We start from the raw sequence: 22,472 nt of genomic DNA on the forward strand, positions 1-22,472 counted from the left end.
AATTTGTGTTATTATTTATAACTCCCAGCTTTAAGCATCGGGCGCTTTGATTTCCCGCGAGCTTAACTCTAAACTTTGATATATGCTAAATGCAAGATCAAGAACTGTACATTAGTTGCATCGACTGTTGAATGGATAATGAAAGCTTGGTGTCATCAAGCTGTGTCAATGAGAACTTACTCATATAATCATTTTAACTGATCAAAATTTACAATCTTCTTTATACGTCGAAAATTTTCCCTGGAGTGTCCTTATTCAAAGCATTACTCACCTTTCGGTCGCCTGATATTTCAGTCAAACATACCCGTCAGCCAATCTTTGATGTGCTTGAAAACACAGAAGCATTTCATATCATTTTTTCGGCTCAAAGAGCTAAGTAAAAATTCGGATTGCAGAACCGAAACACTGGCATTAGATCTATGGGCGCAAAGGGGAGATTCACGTGATATTGAACAGACAATTAAATGGTTTCTACGGTCCACTTCATTGTTACTATTAATATTTCCTTATTCCGATGGTGATAAAACACATGTTAATGATGAAATTCTTGTTAACGAGAAACCTTAGGTACGGATCCCCTTTGTGAATAAAAGCCTGTTCTTCAGCATAAATGGGTCCCTTTGAACAAAACAAGTCATTTACAGAAACCCAACAGCGCAAATAGTTAAGTTAGTGCGGTACATAAGATACGAGATTCTCACCGCACGAAATGCTTAAATAGCGGACGTTTGCACAAAAGACGCTTCACGGGTCCACTGAGGCACGATCAAGATAACCTTTTCATTTAAATTAGTAACCTTAATGGCATCAGCGAATAGTGTTGTTAAAATTGTTTCCCCCTAGTAGTGTATCAGGCTACGTACCATTGCGTACCATGTACAGTCACGGGTCTCTTGAACGCAGTGATTTGTCAAATTTAGGCATGACATTCTCTCGAACACGATAGACACAATCGCAAGGTCAACTGATAGCAAATTCACCATTTATAGGACCTACGGCATAAAATTATGAGATTTACGTCTGGCTGTCATATATGTATGTATGGCTCACTTACATAAAGACAAAGCAGAACATATGGAGTCAATTGATCTACCTGCCATCTATTAGCGAATAAAAATATTCTCTGTAAACTTAAAAAATTATAACAACAAAGGCAATGTTATCTGTCGAGGTCAGTTCAAAACTTGTTAAATTCCGTGTGCCCGGCTGTACATTTTGATGTCAGGAGGTTCTGTAACCAATAGATTGAGAGTAAGCTAAAGGAACCATTTTCTTCTTTTTAACCGCCGTACGATTTGTATCTCAGTTTTCAACTAGAAGCAGGATATCAGTCAATGGGTATGGTGGTGAATGCAAAGTGTTTTCAAGGCGAGATCGTTCTTAAATATAAACACACACACTGACAATCGATAATATTTTTGTAAAGTTCGCAGCGATATTGAATTATGCAAAAAACAATTGTCATAAGCAGCAAAGAGGAAAAATGAAAATATGTTATTCCTGATTCGACTCCAAGTGTAACATGATAATCATTTCTTGACGCATGTAATGTTGTGTACCCTTACTTATAGTCAGAGGATTAGCCGACTCAGACAGGCAATCGTGTCGGCCACTAACTTATGCCCTGAACATGGTACGCGGAGCAAAGTTCTATTAAAATGTCATGACTGTGTACAAGAGATGATTCCCAATTAGATGAGGTTTGACACGAGGGCGGGAATAAACTTAAGGGTACTCTAGCGCTCCTCGAAGTTTGTTGACCCTTGATATACCTCAGTGTCACACCTTTTAAAACAATGGAGAACAGGAATGTATTACTGTAAACAACGTTATTTGCAAAATTGAAGGTTTCAGCTAAGTATCGCAAATGCTGTAGTCCTGTTGAACTCAATTTCTTAAGCTTCATCTTCAGATCTTGCAATGAACTCAAAGCAAGATGAAAATTCATACCGATGAAGGGGAGATAATACTTTATCTGATCATGATCAGCCGTAACTGCTGATCATGACGAAGCAGGTACAGAGGACGGCAAATAGAGCCACACCCTGCCAAATAAGCTTACCATGCAATGCAACTCAATGATTCCCACTAAAGAAAGATGGGAAAGTATGCATGTCTAGTTAATGGGATGAGTTTGACACGGAAACATCACCCCTGGATTAGTTAAAACATCCAATAGAAGCCACAAGCCGAATTCGGTTAAACTGCCAGGGGAAAGGTTTGTAAATAGACAGTGATTTTGACCCCCAACCCCAAAACAAAAGAGAAAAGCAAACAAGTTCTAGCCAGTTATATTGTGCAAAACCACTTTGCAAGACACATGTTGATGGCGCTGTGTAATATTTTTCCCTCGTCATTTCCGAGGCCAAATTTTATGTTTTTTGTAACCTTTTCAAGTTTTGAGATGGTAAGGTCCACTCACTAAGCATTGCTTCCGCATTACGTAGCGTTCCTGTAAGCTGTGATCCATATCGCATCATTGGTGCAACTGTCATTATTAATCTTCACAAGGGTCAAGAGAATTTAAAAACATAATACAGGTAATCAGTAATTAAACCTTTAATGACTAATGCAAATTTTTATGCGTCCAAAATGCTATCAATCTATTTTTTCTGCAAATAACACATTGTTGAAACTATAAGAACTGGATGAACTATTTCCACCGTCTATAAACGAAATTAATGCGCTTTTCAAATTTTCTCAATTGAACGAGAAAGAATATATTTGAAGATATCAAACGTTTCCACCTGTGTAGAAAAATGGAATCCTATGACTATGATATGACTATTTCCCTTAGGTAGTTCACCTTACAAAATCTGATACATATGATTGTATTGATTACTTCCCGTGATTGAAATTGCGTTGTGAAAATATCAAGATTATGTGTACTTCATTGAACTGTTAAATAAACCAAAATACTATATACAACAGAGGTGTAAGTGTATTAAAAATTATCATTCCCTGTCCCTGATTTCGTAAATGAATGTGAAGGTGGGTTTGTTGGTCTTATTTCCTTCTATGTGTTTTTTTTTCAAAACAATTGACCTTTTTCTGTTATAATTTCCAAGATAAGGAGTACTTTGAAAAGATAGGGGACAGTTATTAATCTTGTGAGTACCAACAGCTGCTTGCAATTGCCAGACAGCCATGTGCAAAACGATGTATGGACGTAGAATGCAGGACATGTGTGTAACGATACACACTCACACACAGTCTTGGGCAGTCACGCAGACAAGCACAACCGGCAATCGCCAATGTTTGGCCACCCTGATTATCAATGTGTTTTACATTGTAGGGTAGGACATGTGTTACGGTCGAAGCGCCCTCATAGATTGAGTTTTTATTGTTTTTCAATGATCATAAAAATTCCTGATTTTGAATCGAAAATACGGAAAATGTTCAGTTATTATAGCTCATCAAATTCCAGCAGGGTCAGCTTAAATCGTGAAATTGCAAAGGGAGGCTAGGTCGTTTTTTTTCAAACAAAACAGCAGGTGATCATTGAATTGAAAAATGATTCAACATCATCAAATTCCTGTTCCAGTATAAAACCATTCCGGGAAAAAAGATGATTCTCCCCGTGCTTTAATGTCTAAAAATCATTATCACAAAATAATATACTAGTCACGAATTATTGTTACTGCTCGATGGATTTTAAGCAAAGTGTGAAGATATAATATATGCAACATTTAGTACATTACACTCATTTGAAGTTTCAATATAACCAGCTTTCTGATAAATATTTAGAAGGATTACACCTATGGGACATGACTTATCTTTCACCTTCTACGTGAGCAAATATTGCGCCAAACCTGTAACTCGAATTATTTTACTCATCTGTGAGTGTGTCTTACAGAGTGATCTATGCAGATACATTTACAAAAATTAGTTTTTAAATCAACAGTCTTAAATAAATATTCGAGAAGAAATAAAACTTCCTGATACTGGCTTACTGATAAACACACTAATATAACACAGAGGATTTCATGTTCTTAATATTGTTGCCAATACCAATTATAGTCGCGCCAGCGGCTTACTGACTACTGTGGGGCATGCGCGTATTCATAATATACTATGCGAGTAACCGGAAGTGTACCCTTCTTTCGTGGGCGCCGCCATGTTTTTTTGTGTGCTCGTAAATAAATTCGAAACGTGCTCTCTATTATTTTATAACATGCCATTAATAAAATATATCTTTTTTATTAGCCAGTAATTATTATTAACCACCCTGTCGCTGATTCAAAATTTCTTATCACGCCTAAAAATAAAAAGAAGAGAGAAAACTGTCATGCATATGAACGAGAACATTCGCAAAGAATGCTGGATTGAATCTTAGAAAGGCGCCCTCTGTGTCAATAACTATGTGCAAAATTTACCCGTTTTTAGAAGTGACGCTGGTTTTCAGCTTACAATATCGGAAGTTGGGCGGTACAGTTACTATTGCAAAGTTAGTGATGGCACAATACATCCCTTGTTAAGCACAATAGATAGTAATCATGGTAAAAATTGCAAATTTATGTCAAACTTTTTTACACATAACAGAAATCTATACCTACAGGGTCTGACATCGTGTACGTGAACTGTCATCAGAGGGTAAACCGGTCATACTTGTACAAACGTATATAGAAAGTAACAATAAATTCTATTTTATCCTTTATGATTACTAATCATGAATCGATACAAATTTCATTTTTAATCTCAAAGCCTGGCGCAACAACAAGGGCTGAGCCCTATATAATATTAGCCCACTTCCTTAATGGAAAAACAAATTGAATTGGCTGATACTGCGCTGCGTTATCCATTAATAGCCCACTTCCTTAATGAAAAAAAAAAAAAACAAAGTACGGCGGCCTCTAACCCAATAACTGGTCAAGTGATTACTTTGTCAATATACTGACCACTGAAGGCCGAAGTGTAACTCGCCCAATATCATAAATCTGCAAGTTAAGCTTACAAAGTTTAATTTTTGGCAAAACGTTATTTCGCCGGGATGTTGGATAGTGCTTCTCATTTTGCCCGAGATCTACATCTACCTAATTCTGATCCTAGTTAATCACAACTACAAACGATAAAACGAAAATAGAATGTCACAAATATCCCGAGATGCAGCGCTTTTTCCTCGAAAAATATTATGACGCAATTTCCATGACCAAATATCCCACTCCATACAAGACATACGGGCTATCGACGCTCGTATATATACGCCTTCCAATTTCTACCAAATAACCCCGTTCAGTTGTTGCACCGGGAATTGTTTTGATCAGACGACATACGTTGACGTTTAGGTAGAGCATACAATGGAGTACGAGATCCATAAAACCAGTGGTAATATGGTGAGACTGGACGTCGGCGGTAAACTTTACACGACCTCTGTCACCACGTTGACAAAGTATTCGGATTCCACACTGGGCGCCATGTTCAGCGGACGCGTACCTGTCCAAACCGACGACAGCGGAACCTTCTGCATCGTTAGAGACGGGGAACTATTCCGCCACGTACTCAACTTTCTGCGTTCCTCAAAACTTCATTTGCCAGAGAATTTTCAGGAATACGATCAGCTGTTGAACGAAGCAGATTTTTACCAGATTGATGAGCTGACGGAAGCCGTGTCTGAAATGAGGCAACAGAGGCAAGGTTGAAGAAGCGATGGCCGAGAGCCTGCGGATGTGCAGTATATTGAATTTTTCGGCAGCAGCAAGTTCTATGATCTGAGAGGGCCGAAGGAGGTTATAGAGTCTCTTAAGTCTGTACAGCTTTACACGGCTTTGAATAATAAAAGCTATATGAACCAACTATTACGGTTACCGGCACACTCCATCGTCAAGTTTTCTATCCTACTGTGTGCGATCATAGTAGATGTATTCATATCCATTTTAATTACCTCGATTTGTTTCGTGACCTCGATAATATCGGTTTTTCGCTTGTGTCCTTCACGTCTTGCCCAGGAGGAACAGAGTTTTTCGACCGTTGGATTTTCAGGAAAGGTCCGACCGTCAACTTCGAAAGTGGAACTTACCCGCGTGTTTGAAGTACTACCTGCAACTGCTATACCTCTGTGTACCAGCATGCTTATTGCCAACAGATACAACGAATATTGCTTCTATAATAGATTAGTGTGGTATAAATTTTCATTCATGTATGAACATTTTGTGACATTTCTCCTGTTGACCCGTTCACCTTTGTCGTCTTTAAAGTAACCGATCTTGTTTCGCAGAAAATAAACACAGATACTCTTTAGTAATAATCATTATCAATAAGCAGCGGAATACAGCTAGTCGACTTCTTTTGCGCAACAATGAAGTATATATGAACATATGTTGCTAATGTCTGCCAAAAATGCCACAGTGCATGGTTTATTCACTGATCACGGAGCTATAGAGTTATACGTCCGTGGACTGATATTGCATGTGTTTGAATTTGCACATTTACTCAAGAACTTCTGGATGGATCTAATCACAGACATGGAAGCTCCTGTATGGGTCTGTGTGTGATTGGACCGAAATTAAATATACTTAGATGAGTCATGTGAACAGCGAGAACCCAACTTGTTTTAATAAACCCGAAGCAATGATGCTCTTACAGCATATACTCTAGAAAGCCTTAAAGGAATAGTCCACCCAAATGTAATCTGCCTTATACAGGTTTCTATGTATGTCATAAAAGCATTTATCATTACTTTTTGCACAGAAACAGCGATTTTTTGAAGTTATCTATGAAATAAATATCAAAATCAGGCAATATGGAGACCTTTTTAGCCGACTGTGCGCGACCATATTGTCTACTTCCTCGCAAAGCATGTCGGGAGAAATGCCCGGATGATGACGTAAAGTTTTCGTGTTTTGGTGCATTGGCTAGGGGGTCTGATCTAGGGAGTCTCATAATAGCTTATGCCTGCCTGTAAGTATTACGGATGTACCAATAATCGTGAGCGAGATTTCGATAAGGCATTCTGAATGATTCGAAACCCGAAGTGAAAACACCGCCTCTAGAAATTGTTGCCGGTAAAGATTGCCACTGACGTAAGTTTTCAAAATTATAAGTGCAGTGCATGTTTTTACGTATGCAAAGGCCGTTTCCAAGAGAAGGACTTCGTCGGCAGTTTGACGACCCACAATCAAATTTGGATTAGGAAAAGACTTCAAGATGATGCTGTACCACAAACTTACACTGGAAAGCCAATGCATAGGTGAAAAGAGGACATACAAGGGCGATTGTGGGAGAAACTCTCCATAAAAGAAAAGAGGTTCATGGTTTAAATATTTATGATTTTTCTGAACCGCCGGAGAGTTTGTTGAGATCATCTTTCTTACAAAAAGTTTACTTATTATTCTTGTTATTTTTATGACATCGCATTGGTATTTAAAACATAATAAAGTTTGCGTGATCAATTGAAATCAGAAAGTTGTATTTTTGCTCGGGCATGTTTAACCACATCAACGCAACTACCGTATAGCATCCACGCATCAAGTCAACGGAAACGATCCATATGTTGAAATGAGTTATCTGGAACCAAGAATAGGTTCAAAAGAGTTCGAGAAGAAGTAGATGCGTAGATGACAACTTTCATTGATGTCGGAAAAATTTCAGACATGTCTTTCCTTCCTTTTAGAAAAAAATAGGCACGTCAAAGTAAACTTTATTATCGGGCATCCATGCTGTAAGTTCAATGTTTCTACGATACCACGGCAGCGAGTCATATTTTTGTGGCTCGAAAAAAATAATGAGCAATTTTGCCACTAAATTGTAAATAAAAACAAGAAGCAGTAAGTGAAGTTCGTTACTGCGTTGCCAGTGCGGAATTACAAGGGATTTTCCCCAAATATATTATCACATGGATTTCAATAAATGGTCCAAAATGAACCAACGTTTCATATAAGCACGCTGCACGACCGGTCGTACGACCATGTTGGATTGTAGTGAAAACGAGGCTCTCTTTTGTGGGGTTTCTAGAAATTTCCATTCAACTACGCAAAGATTTGAGTGCATCGTATCGTAATTCAAAGACGCCACTCAACCTCAGCAAGCACATAGAATAACATCATTGAGCTAAAGCCTGAAAACTTTAAGTTCCAAAGTGAAAAAACGGAATCAGATACTCAATATACGTGATCGAAAATATTTAACGTTTCTCAGTCAGGCTATTCAGACACCATTGCTCTTGTAGCATCATAGAGTAACCGTGATTCAGATTTGTTTTCTCAGAGCTGTTTCTCTCCATATTGCTATATAATAGTACATGACTTTTTAATTTTGCCATCTTCCCGCTCCTGATCTGTCGAAGGGTAGTTTATTTCATTCCCTTTTTTCTGTAATTTTTCTCTACGACCAGTCGCGAGGTCGTGGCTGTAACTTTAGTGTTGAATTTTTGCCGACATATTTCTCCAAGACCGGCCGCGAGGTCGTGGCTTTCAGGTTTATTTTTTCGGTCGTTTCTCTCCACGACCTGTCGCCTGGACATTGCTGTAAAGTATTGAATTTTTCCCAAAAGTTTTCCCAATGACTGGTCGTGAAGTCGTAGCTTTCAGATTTTGACCATTCTCAATTATTTTTTTCCAAGATTGCACCAAGTTGACAGCAGCAACGGCTACTAGGATTCGCGATATCTTCCCATGGCGGTTTCTAATTACCGGTAACTTACGTTAAAGTTCAATGTGAGTTGTGAGAACAGGAAAATTTTAGTGTGTTTTATGACTGTACGTTGAAAGGATAAATTGATACTTTAGTACTCCTAAAACATGAAAGTGTGTTTGAAGTTTAATTTAGTGCCCCGGAGAATATGAAAGTGTGTATGTATAAATGTTGCTTGTTAGATGAGGGACATACCATTTAGAGTCGGACAGCTGAGCCGTTTCCGGTCGTCCGCTTTGTCTCTCCTCCCTCCCCCATGGAGAACGGTGCTTGGAATTTTTTTCTCATTCGTTCATTCTTTTTCTATATGTAACTGAAAAACTAGCACTTTGAATTGGCAATTTTCGCTAATCATTCTTTGTTATAAAAAGAGTTAACCGTATTTTAAAACCAGCGTTGCAATGGCTAAACATGCGGAGCAATGTCGTCATACAGTTCTCTTTGGGAGTTTGAAATCCAACATCGTATTTTTCAAGTGATAACAGCTAGCTTGCAATGCTGATCAAAATGTTCTACCCAAAAGTACAACCATTGTGAGTAAGTTAGAGTTCGTTTCGTCACCAGGCGATATCGAAGATGTGTTCAGCCACGGTTGAGGGACCGTGGTTCAGCTCCAAACATGGCCACGTAACAGTGAGCTACCAAAAGAGCCATACTTGTACAGCTTCCTTCGGTAATTGGTGGAGCCACGTGCCCTTCTTTTACTTTTGAATTTATCGATGTGTCCGTCTTTTCGTCGAAGACACCAAGTTCGAAATCCTGGAGTTCGGAGTCGCTGAATTCCGGTTCAAAGTTATAAGGTTGAAGGCAAAGTGTATCCATGGGGCAGTAGCTCAATACAAACGTACGGTAGACCAGACCCCCTAGCGATACCCCCTAACTTCCTCAACCAAACACGAAAACTTTACGTCATCAAAAGTTAAGCCTCTCTGAGGAATTCCGATAGGTGGCGCTTCCATATCGCGAAAATGGCGTCATACACATCAGTTAATAAAACATTAATTTCTAGGATAATAAACAGCACATTTTTCATCTTTTCATCATCAATGTTACAAAAATAATCTTCTTCAACTTTTAAAGGCAGGTTGTTATTGGATGGACTATTCCTTTAAATACTCCACAGGCGGAGAAGAGATTTATCGTCTATGCGAAATATGTAAATTGTTTTGAAATACGAATATTATCGATAAATTACATTGCTATTTGATCAGGGTTGAGCTTTCTTTCCTTTCTGCAATACTTGAAAAATCACTGAACAGGTTCAACACTGTTCAACAGGGTTATAACTTTCCTTTCATGGAAAAGCCACTATTTAAAACGCATATGGATTACACAGCCGTTAACTGAGTGTCAACTACTCAGCTTGTATATTTCCATAAAAAGGGAAGACGGCCATCTCTTGTCACTTGTCTTACTTGTTTGACGTAGTTCCAGAGGTAGGGCATTCATTAGCATACGTTAGGCATGCTGATATATTGACGAGTGCACAGTAATATTGACGTTACCCACATTTCTCCTTGACCTCTACACACTGAGATCACCTATTGAAATGAAGCAGATTTCTTCTGTATACAGAACAGCTTGGTCCATATTCTAAATTCTGACAGAATTGTTTTGCCGATCATGTCTTTCCTAATGCCCAATATAAATAATAGAAGATCAACCCCTTTTCCGTGGAGGAGATAGCAATTTTTTAATTTTTTCAACATATTTTTGACAACCAATACACAATATTTTCAAGGAAACTAAGGATATAAATGCATCAGTGTTAGCAAAAGAAGGGGGTATAGATTTTTTTATGTTCATAGAAAAGAGAGCTTGAATGTCTGTGGTATGATGAGACCATATCAGTTGCTGGTAACTTTACCTTGTTGATAATGTGCAATGTTTAGCAACCACAAACATCGGCTTGGTACTCAATTTACTCTTGAATTTTAAACATAATCAACAATCTTGGAGCATATTTGAAGAAATCTCGAAATTAAATTCCAGGTTTCAAATTGTTCGGAAATTAATAAAAATGAATTTGGCGAACAGATGTCTGAGTGCATTGATCAAGGAGAATTGTGGGTAGCATCACTGTGTCATGATACGCGCTAAGTTTACCATTCACCGATATGCAAATCAGATATTGAAAATTTACGTCTACGATTGTTATCAAATAATTGTATCAAAATATCCTACTGTATTTTTTGTTTTTGTTATTAAAACAAATAATGATCTCGTTCATTAAATCATTTTACATCGTAATCGTATCTTGTATTACGAGTGTTGCAAATCACCATGCAAGGTCGAGTTGTTGAAGTGGTGGTTAACGTCTTCAAATACCATCGAAGTTCGAAGGTTTTGGTGTGTGTGACTGGATGTGGTTGACAACGGAGAACTGGTCGACAATTGCAGCGAGTGACACGCTGCACAGCACCCCCTTGTGGTGAATTATTATTTTTCGAGCTCAACGGAATCCTATAATAGTCGCGCCAGCGGCTTACTGACTACGCATGCGCGTATTCATTATCAACTATGCGAGTAACCGGAAGTGTACCCTTCTTTCGTGGGCGCCGCCATGTTTTTTTTGAGTGCTCGTAAATAAACAAATTCGAAACGTGCTCTCTATTATTTTATAACATGCCATTAATAGAATATATCTTTTTTATTAGCGAGTAATTATTATTATCCACCCTGTCGCTGATACAAAATTTCTTATCACGCCTAAAAATTAAAAGAAGAGAGAAACTGTCGTGCATATGAACGAGAACATTCGCAAAGAATGCTGGGATTGAATCTTAGAAAGGCGCCCTCTGTGTCAATAACTATGTGCAAAATTTACCCGTTTTTAGAAGTAACGCTGGTTTTCAGCTTACAATATCGGAAGTTGGGCGGTACAGTTACTATTACAAAGTTAATGATGGTACAATACGTCCCCTGTTAAACACAATAGATAGTAATCATCGTAAAATTGCAAATTTATGTCAAACTTTTTTACACATAAGAGAAAATCTATACCTACAGGGTCTGACATCGTGTGCGTGAACTGTCATCAGAGATTAAACCGGTCATACTTGTACAAACGTATATAGAGAGTAACAATTAATTCTATTTTATCCTCTATGATTAGTAATCATGAATCGATACAAATAACATTTTTAATCTCAATGCCTGGCGCGACACCAAGGGCTGAGCCCTATATAATATTATAATGTAGAATTAGCAGCCAACACACTTTTAGCAAAACGATGATTCCTGACCAAGTAACGCTCATTGCAACGTAGGTGTAATTATAGGCTTTGTATAGTAAGTCTGGCTTTTGACGAGTGTTTCTCAGGTTCTTATCGCATGTGTCAGCACGTTTCTAGCTGTACTTTCCACAACGTATTGAAATATCAAGTACTCGGCTTGTTTAAGCTGACTGTATATCTCTGCCCGTTGTTAGTGTTGATAATAAAATTCAGGTGTAGACTTCAAGTTTAGTTCTGAACAATAACACTAACATGGCACGCTAACAAGCTGCATTGGCGATACCGGGTAATGCAAAATGCCATATGAAGTAGATCAATAAACTCTTGATGTATGGAACAACAATTTCAAAATCAAAGTTAGATTTATTGTGTACAGATATAAAATAAAAAGTATCGAAATATCTATATATCGAACTTTCGTCTGGTACTAGTATGCATCAAAAGGTTCATCATGTAATCACTTTTTAAAGAGGGAAAGGGTCATCTTTTTCGAGTGTGCAGTGGGTGGTTTATTTATACGAAGGCTGTATAAGAAGTTATCGGTGTAAGCGTAGCTATAGTTACTGAATGCACCCCTAGGCTAGTAGAACAAAAGACCTATGACTTGTAATCATCAAAATGCGTTGGAAAGACATGCATGTACTCACGCATACATCCAAAGCTTTAGTTTAGATTCCCCAGACATACTCCTGGCCTTTTGTTAATCTCATCTACCGCCTCTCTATATGGAGAGGGATATACACAGTAGGGTTACCACTACTAAATTAGGTCGATTTTCAATCGTGTAATTAACTATAAATTCAAATGAAGGTTGAAGAGGGTAGAAGCTTGTGTGATTATAAGTTAACATAGGAAAAGTTTATGGCATTTCGTAAACTTTTGTGGTTTTTATGGTACTTTGGTGATTAAACAATCAAACGAGGATAAATGTAGCAGCGTCGTTCAAATCTGAAAAATGTCTTGTACTTTTTAAAATCTTTCTAACCCACCTCAAATTTTGGTAATTGGGGGGAACACAACAGTTAAGAATATTGATAAAGTGTTTATACTTCAGAAAAGAGCTCTACGTACGCTTTTTGAACTTCCGTTTGATTTCCCTTCAGTGGATTTATTTCCATAACTTAATGTCATGTCTGTCAGACAAAGAATATTTTACTTCACCGCAATTGAAACATTTAAATGTTTGAAAGGGTATGATCCACAGTATTTATCTGATTTGTTTACCGCTCAGAGTGATGTACATAGTCATCATACACGGTCTACTTCTCACCAGGATTCTTATGTACCTAGATGCTTCTCTAAATATGGTCAACTTAGCTTTCAATACCGTGCTGCCAAACTGTGGAATGCTTTACCAATCGAAATCAAACAAACTACTGTTCTGTACACCTTTAAATCTGACTTGAAAGATCATATGAAAATGAATGTTCCTTTGTAGATGTAATTATTGTAATTTTGCTTGAGCCCCGATGAAAATTACTGTACAAGTAACTCGGCCGTTCAATAAAAGTGTAAATAAATAAATAAATAAATAAATAAATAAATAAATAAATAAATAAATAAATAAATAAATAAATAAATAAATAAATAAATAATAATTAAATAATAAATAAATAAATAAATAAATAAATAAATAAATAAATAAATAAATAAATAAATAAATAAATAAATAAATAAATAAATAAATAAAGTTACAGCGTGAAGCTATTAATAATCAATCTCAATTTCGCTAGTCTAAGAACAATATAGCGTTTGTTCGAACAAAAAACAGAAACAAAACAAACGAAAAAATATGAAAGGGTCATTTTATATGATCTCCATCTCGATAGGCTTCCATTCGAGGCTCATGTTACGGAATTGTTCACTTGCCTTGTTGGCGTCCTGAATCAGGGCATGTATTCTGGACACACCTAATTAATTCATCATTGCTTGTTTCCGTTCATGTTCACCTCAACTTTTCCAGGTCATGGATACTCGGCGGGAGACCTGCGTTTGACGACGGCAGGATTTCCTGCAACGAACAAATTCTTAGCAAAGTTAAAAATCCAAAATCCAAATTCTTTCTTGTTAGATTGAAAGACAGTACGATAAAGGCTTAACTTTTAAGTCAAATAAATGAAGATTGAATTTTGACTTTAAATGTGCTCTCCAATGCCTGTGACGGCAATATATTCGAGGAATAGCATATACATTGATGAACCTTGTTCTTTGTACTGCAAAGAATGGACCCCAGCACTGAGTAAGATGATGCGCCCTAATTTATACTTCATATCAGCTGCCAATAACATAGGCATTTGTTATTAAAAAGTGCTGTCATTCTTGACCCGCTCAAACGACCATGTTACGGTCAAATGAAAGACATTTATCGTCTGCCTGTTTTCTAATTCACGGATGTGAATAGGAGCGAAGTATCATTCTACTCCAGATTAAGGATTACGTTTGATGTGGACGCCAGGCGTCTGCTGACGGTGCAGAAGCGAATATCTTGTGACAGACTGCAAACTTGTTTACATTGGCCCATCGTCATACCACCAAGCGCAGGCTACATGACACGCACCTTCTTTGACCTCCAAGGGACCATATGCAAATCAGGCTATTATCTAATTATCATATGCTCATTCATCGCCTGATCAACCAATCAGACGATGACCCTAGCATCTCTCGAGGACACAAAGAGGTAAACCCTTCTGATTGGTTGTGTTTTGATGACATTGCACCACGTTTATTGGCAACGTGATTTTGAAAGACAAAGAGCCTGTATTTTTTGTTTGTAAGACATTAATGAGTTATCAGGAATCTGTCATCGATAAAAATGGCAGAAACACGTACCCCCATTTTCTGTCACTAAGTAGGTGCAATCGTAGTTTGACAATAGAGGGCGCCGCACCTGACAATCACATTATCCAGCCGTTACTGTCAAGATTCAAAATTATTTTATGCAAATAGCTCCCTACTCTTTCAGAATTATTTGCTATAAAAAGCATAATCATAGATTTCAAACTTTATCATATACCATTAAAAGATATTGTTTTGGGGTTGTTTGTTTTCCTTTTGTTGTTGTTGTTGTTGTTGTTGTTGTTGTTGCCGCCGCCTTACCCCACAGAAGATGAGGTTTGTACAATCTTCTTTAACATCTGTGAAAATATTGGTAAAGCTAGCGTACTGTCCTACTTGTTCGGATATAGATTGATCTTGGTTTGAGCCGTGCAGCGTTTGAAAGTTGGCCAATTTTCTACCAATATGAATATTATTGAGCGTTTCTTTTGTGCCGTGACACTTACAAAACATCAGAAAGTTCCAACGTAACAGTTTGGTAGGTGTTAAAGAGGGGACTTTACCAATCAAATGAAACTTGCGGGAGATAAGTTGATCTGTAAGTTTATTAGAAATTTAGCACAGCTTTGATCAAATTCAGTGTACTGCTAACCGTTTAATAGGAAAAGCGATCGATCGATCGATCTTTCGAAGATATGTTTATTGATTTTTGTAGTTGGTTAGTGTCGTCAATGTCTATCTTGATGTACAGCACAGGAGAATTTAGCACAGGACAGTATTGCAGCATATAGCTGAGCGTTTTTTTCGTCTATGGACATACAAATCTCGCAACTACCTTCATGCTTCGTCGTTGTTGTTGTCGTCGTCACTTCGAATTCATATCATATGACCAGTTTGGTTTGCATATCCGGACTACTGTTAGATACACGTATGTCGTTACAGCGAGCATGCCTTTTTTGAAGTTATTAGCGTAAATATCACTGATGGATCTTGTTAACATTGTACGTTTTGTTACTCTGATACGTCCTATTTGAACGTTTATAGGTGATATATGCAGTAGACACAACATCCTTTTTTAAAGCTTGCTTTGATATTTCATTTGTTTTATAAATGTTTTATCAACTCGTCTTGGGTCCATGATTAGGCCGTTGTGTTTATCAGGAAAGACGAAAAAAATCATTTATGCGTTTTCGATAGCATCCTCACTTTAATACATGAAACACGATGGCATCATACTTTCCTCTAAAAATGTGGAAAGAAATTTAAAAACCGACTGCATGCAGACATGCGATAGAAATTTTGCTTAAGACCAGCAATGTTCTGGACAAGAATTTCTTCGATGCATTCTTTCGTATAAAGAGGAAGAGCTAAAACTATCTTCTGACTTTCTACATAAAAAAGGTATAATTACCGAAGTGAATGTGAAAAACCGGCGCATCTGTTATTTTCGTCTCAAATACCTTACGCTCGTCGAAAACCCTTTCAAATTTGAAAGTCACCTTGTATTTGTTCCAGCTGCTTAGCTATAGTCCATCATCGACCAAAATTAGACCCGGTCCGTCAGATGCAACCCCGGCCAGTCACTGCAATTTTGATCTGAAGTCTTGTATCTGAGATGGAGTTACAGTTTTGCTTGTAACCCCCCCACCCCATTGTACGAAAAATAATTGCGTGAAATTAAGGAAAATGAGTTTTCCATACATTTCGCCTGACTCCATATTTCTACCGTGCATACTAGTGGTTTGCAGATGTGCAAACATTCATATATGGTAAAAAGGCGTGGCAGCCATGTCAGCGGCACGACCGAAGTATTGGTGCCGCTCTTTTTTATTCACGTGGCCACTCAAGTGCAACTCAGTGATTGTCTATTATTGATAACAGATGACCCAGTTTCTTTATCCTGCACCAGAATCGCTGTAGTAAATTAACTTCTTTAAAAATGCGTTTGCCTTTAGTTAGAAACATAGTGAAACTGAGAACACAACTCGCTCAAGCCTGCTAAAATTGAGACTGAGTGTACATTGTAAATATTTGTTCAACTTTTATCGCTTCGTTGATCATTCGAATTGTTAGTACAATAGCTGGATGTCGCATCAGCCAATCACAGCGGTTCTACTAAGGACAAGGAGGAAATGAATTAGAAGAGCACGGAACTGTTTGATCATATATCACTGTATCGGCTTGCATCTAAACGGAAGCGACTAAATGATGAATGGCATTTGTAAGAGGTATACGTATCAAAAGAAAGGAAGGAAAAATGGGACGTGATCCTAGACGAAAGTTCAAATTTTATTTAATGCGAAAATTTAAAACACACTAACCCAAAAAAACTGATTCATGCGTGTCCACAGGAAAGAGTTATAAAATTGTCTGGAGGTAAATCAATCTGCTGTTGACTGTCTCAAAACTATCAAATTTCAATATGACCTTCTTATAAGACAGTTACTTGCATGCACTTTATTTCCTTGGCAACGTCTGAGCCATTCAAACGCAACAAGGCGCGCTGGTTTGAATAATAATTCATGATTTTGTGACGTGTCAATGCCACTGGTGGTATAATATGTTGTTAAATAGTTCAAATAATGATATGATAAAATGCCCGCATCCGTTGAAATGGAAAAAAAATAAACTGAAGCTGTTTGGTTTTAAGCAAAGAATAAAAGTGTCTGTTATTTATCATTCTTCACTGAAAACGCCACGATGTCAAGTAAACACATTGGGAAACTCGAGCTGGCATAGTCACCAATAAGCAAATGTGTCGAAAAAAGTGCCTTACCGTGTAATATGTACCATGTAATATTACAGGTCTGGATTCATGAACGAAAACTCAACAGAAAGATATACAGTATTTGAAAGGTAGTCATTGCAGAGCAAAGATCATGTATTCAAATGGAATTTTCGTGTTTGCAGTGTGCGAAAATCACCCGAAGCAAAGCATTCGATGAATCTAGACTGCTTCAACAAAGAAAAAATAACCAACTGCAAAGAAACAAAATCTTTCACCAGTCCCACAAGTAATAAATAACAATTAGAATTTGACAAACATTTTACTATACTAACCTATATTCCAAAAGCTGTTAAATGTGTCGTGTTTATCTTTCTAAAAAGTTTTAGGCAACCTACTGAAAAATCAAATAAAATCTTACATTATTTGACAACCAATATTTATTGAAAGTAATGACTAAAGATCTACGAAAAATATACAAACTTGCTACTCGAAAATATAAATTATAAGTTCAGTATTATTACATATTAAACACACGAACCATGCGAGAAATAAGGAACATAATTCTATGTCAGCGAAAGTGTAATCTATCTTATTTGGCAAATGACGGATTTCTAGAATTTTAAGGACTCAGACCTTATGTATACTTACACGGCGAAATAGATTAAAGACACGTGCAAACTTAATTTAAGACGTCATACGAACAAACGATGACACCATAACTGCACCTCAGAATGACTGTTGAAATAGGTTTTAAATGAGACAATTAAATGTCAATCTCAAAATAATGTCATAAAGTACAACGATATAGTAAATTTCACATTAAATTAGCTATCCAGTCAACCGAGAGATACATTGAAATTTAGAATCGATGATGTAGTTTCTGGAAGGCGACAAATCAAGTCACTCAATATCGACAAAGACTATTGACCTAGTTAATATGAGCGGCTATCTTCACGTTTGCAATAGCAAAACATGTGCCTATGATGATTGTTCCATTCTAAGGTTTGATATTATTCAATAATTGGCAAAACTTTGTACATATCTTTGGTACATTCAAAAGCCGTATCCATACAGGAAACGAACTATCATTTTAATGACAAAACGACCACATTAAAGACTTAAGGAATAAGATCTTTTTAACTAACAGTGATTGCAAGAGAAGAGAACAGAACATTTGTGTTAATGTGTGCTATATTATATGCCACACACTGCGATGCACTTGACGTTGGTTGGAGGCCATGATGAAACAGTTTGAAGGGCTGACGACTTCGACAAAAGACGACCTAATCTTTCGGACCCTCATCTTTCTCATCTTGCTCGCCAACAACGCCAGGTTTCGGTCTCCTTGGCGACGACGGAACAGACGAAGGTGTCGAGGAAGGCGTTGGCGATGGCGCGGGTGGCTCAGACGCTCTCTTAATCGTCACCTCTCGCACTCCAGGTTCAAAATGTCGGACAGCGAACCGGTCGGTTTGTCCAGCAGCTTCTTGTGTTCATCCGAAGACGTTTGTCTAGATCACCGAGTTTCAGTTCGCTGTCCTTCTGGATGTTATTGAGTTGGTCTTTGATCTTCTCCATAGCTTTCACTTCTTCACGGTTGTTGTCCTCGAGGGCGCTGCTCAAAGTCTTCAAGTTATTGGCTACCTCTAGTGTCTGCTGCTCGAATATCTTCTCCAAATGCAGCATAGCATTGTAGGTTTCAAACCTAGCAGAACAGAACAATGACAAGATATGAAGTACATAATATTTATATATATATATATATATATATATATATATATATATATATATATATATATATATACATACATACATACATACATACATACATACATACATACATACATACATACATACATACATACATACATACATACATACATACATACATGTATCACAAAACTGTGAATGGAAAAAAAACGATAAGCCGCAAACCATTGATTCAAATGTATTCATTCTCCCTTCAATAAGAAAATCGGTTTTCATCTGTCAGGGAAATCAAGCATATTATTATCATGTGCAGTATGGAACCTAAAGTATTTCACACAGGTGTCCCAGAAACACTGTAGACAGAAAGAAGTATTGAATTTGGTAAACTTTGTTCTTCTGGTTCAAGTCTAAAAGAAATTGATGGAGTACGACGATGCAAAAAAAATATTGATTCGATTTCAGTATTTGCTCAACTTTACGGCGTCTACCGATTTAAGGACATACCTGAAGGTCGACAGTTCGCTTTTGGCTGAAACATCGCCAGCATCGACGGCGGTAGACTTCCTCTTCCGGCGGTAGACTTCCTCGGCAACATACCGCAGAATCAGTCGTCTGCAAACATCCTGCAGCGAGAAAATCATCGATTACAGCGTTATTGTAAATCCATCCCAAGTAAGCTACCTCTTTTCTTTCGTTTGTAGAGTGCGTGTGTTTGCTCTATTCCACAAAGTACATTGAAGCACCAGGACTTGGTTTTCAGCTTTTCGATACAACTCTTTACTGATAAAATGTACTGTCACTGTTTTCATTTGAATTCAGGCCCGAAGCAGAATTCACCACCACAGTTCCTTTTAAGCACGTCTTGATCTTGCAAAATAACTTTGTTTCAAGAAATCAGTAAGTGTCGATTGATGTGTTCACATACAAATAAATAAATAACCTGCCTTGTATTTTTCCTTTCTTTCGTTCACACATTTCCTTTTCCGTTGCAGCTGTAAGGAAGAAGCTCACATTTATATAATACTTCTCAATCAGAACCCCTCGACCATATACTAGTCCGAGGTACATACAAGTACATACAAATAAAGTGTTGCAATTAAAGCGTCATACAAAGCAAACTTTGTCCATCGTAATGTGACTGTACAACCCATAGAATGCCATGTTTCACTTCTGAATGCCACAATGGCTCAGTTGAAACTTTTGCAATTTCTGAGTTACGCTCATATTGTCGCAGTACTTTGACATCAGACACCAAAGTTATGTGATAGCGTTTTGTAGCGTAACATGTAGTTTTCAAACATCAGGAAAAAGAGGAGGATTAAAATGACTGCACTACATGGAAAGTTACCTTTGCAACTGCCTTGTCATCTTTTTTACAGCGGAGACAGTAGTACAAGCGTCGAGCAGTGCTGATGATGGCCCTGGTACTCGGCAGAACGTTGAAAGGGGGCGGATCAGTTGTACCTGCTCGGAAATAATCCATCCACATATCAGAACGGGAGAACTTCCATTCAATATCCGCGTTTTGCTGCAAAGACGGTCAAATGGATGAATATCACATAGAGGTACTGACCAGATAAGAATATATTATTGCCCATGAAATTTTATATCATGCACACATGTAGTTGTACCGGTACAACCGAATTTAGTGTAGTGTAGTGTAGTGTAGTGTAGGGTGCTGTGCTTTGCTTTGCTTTGCTTTGCTGTGCTGTACTGTATTGTAATGTAATGTACTGTAACTGTACTGTACTGTACTGTACTGTACTGTACTGTACTGTACTGTACTGTACTGTACTGTACTGTACTGTACCTGTACTGTACTTTACTGTATTGTAACTGTAACTGTGCTGTACTTTACTGTACTGTACTTTAATTATACTTTGCTGTGCTAGACTGTACTGTACTGAGCTGTGCTGTACTGTACTGTACTGTACTTTACTGTACTGTAACTGTACTGTACTGTACTGGATTGTAATTATACTGTGCTGTGCTAGACTGTACTGTACTGAGCTGTGCTGTGCTGCACTGTACTGTACTGTACTGTAATTGTACTGTGCTGTGCTGTGCTGTACTGTACTGTACTGTACTGTACTGTACTGTACTGTACTGTACTGTACTGTACTGTACTGTACTGCACTGTACTGTACTGTACTGTACTATACTGTAAAGTACTGTACTGTACTGCAATTGTACTGTGCTGTACTGTACTGCGCTGCACTGTATTGTATTGTCCTTACGGTACCGTAATTCAATATGTCATTTATGTATTGTATTGCACTTTAATGCTCTGTGTTGTGCCGTATCATTTTAATCTGTGAATATCATTTTGTATTTACTTCTTTTGTGGTTCGATCATCATGTTTGCTGTGATACGACATCCTGATGTCGTACGAAAGAATCGATGAAATTTCGCGTCATAAAATTTGGTGAACACCACTCAAACGCTGCAAATATAATATCATCACTCGACAGTCAAATGTTTCACATTTCTATAAGTGTGTGCACACTTGTCGTTACAGCCCTGGTCTGATCTTATACAATACTCACCACGATGTTGTCGTAAGTTGTACCCCAAAGCAATCAACAGGTTGAGAAGAATGATGACGGCGACAATCTGATATCCTGCAAAGAGCACTCCACCGAAGAACTCCGTCGAGCGATGGTTGTCCTCCACTTCAAGCGCTTCCAGGTCAATTAATCCGTAGAGGGACCAAAACAGCGTTCTCATCGATCCAACCACGCTGTAATGGCATTTAAACAAACGATTAGCTGGCAAAATTCGTGCAAGTCCACAATGTTCTAGTCAATCGGAGTTAAATATTGTCAATAGGAAATGATCAAACTGAAAGCTCTGTCTGTTTGATAATTTCTACTCTCTCTCTCTCTCTCTCTCTCTCTCTCTCTCTCTCTCCTCTCTCTCTCTCTCTCTCCTCTCTCTCTCTCTCTCTCTCTCTCTCTCTCTCTCTCTCTCTCTCTCGCTCGCTCGCTCGATCGGTTCCTTCTGTAAGACGATATTTGTATCCCGGTGTCTTTCTTCTTGGGTTTCATTGCGATATGGGCGACTTGCAGCGATGTCGCGCGTGATGTTGACAGCTTCGTCGTATAGTTTATGAATGAAGCCTGTTCACATAAACATTCTGATATTTATGCGCAAGGCGTAATAAAGTAAAGCCTCAAAATTTTGAGGTTTTTTCGTTCTTCGTTCTATGAGTAAAATTATGGGTATGGGTATATGATAAATCGGTTATTACCCAATATCGCCTGTTCCTTGTGTCGTATCAGCATTTGTGTCATTTGTGCTGCGTCAGACACTCGACTTCGTCTCGTGTCTGACGCAGCACAAATGACACTCATGCTGATACGACACAGGAACAGGCGATATTGGGTAATAACCT

At 37.9% G+C, this 22,472-nt stretch overlaps 2 protein-coding genes across 2 annotated transcripts; one reads left to right on the top strand and one right to left on the bottom strand.

The window, feature by feature from the left end:
- Nucleotides 1–5,297: 5,297 nt before the first annotated feature.
- LOC139127623 (BTB/POZ domain-containing protein KCTD21-like) lies at nucleotides 5,298–5,639 on the top strand. Its single transcript, XM_070693544.1, has one exon. It carries the CDS (start codon nucleotides 5,298–5,300, stop codon nucleotides 5,637–5,639), a length of 342 nt encoding a protein of 113 aa, XP_070549645.1.
- An 11,269-nt stretch (nucleotides 5,640–16,908) lies between these two features.
- Nucleotides 16,909–22,192, bottom strand: LOC139129600 (short transient receptor potential channel 4-like). The gene is made up of 5 exons (XM_070695260.1): nucleotides 21,625–22,192; nucleotides 20,426–20,605; nucleotides 20,022–20,069; nucleotides 19,582–19,700; nucleotides 16,909–19,072 (listed from the first exon to the last, which is right to left on the bottom strand). Exons 2-5 carry the CDS (start codon nucleotides 20,564–20,566, stop codon nucleotides 18,811–18,813), a joined length of 570 nt encoding a protein of 189 aa, XP_070551361.1. The 5' UTR covers nucleotides 20,567–20,605; nucleotides 21,625–22,192; the 3' UTR covers nucleotides 16,909–18,810.
- Between the last annotated feature and the right edge of the window lie 280 nt (nucleotides 22,193–22,472).

The sequence above is a fragment of the Ptychodera flava genome, chromosome 3, assembly GCF_041260155.1.
Source record: "Ptychodera flava strain L36383 chromosome 3, AS_Pfla_20210202, whole genome shotgun sequence".
NCBI lineage: Eukaryota > Metazoa > Hemichordata > Enteropneusta > Ptychoderidae > Ptychodera > Ptychodera flava.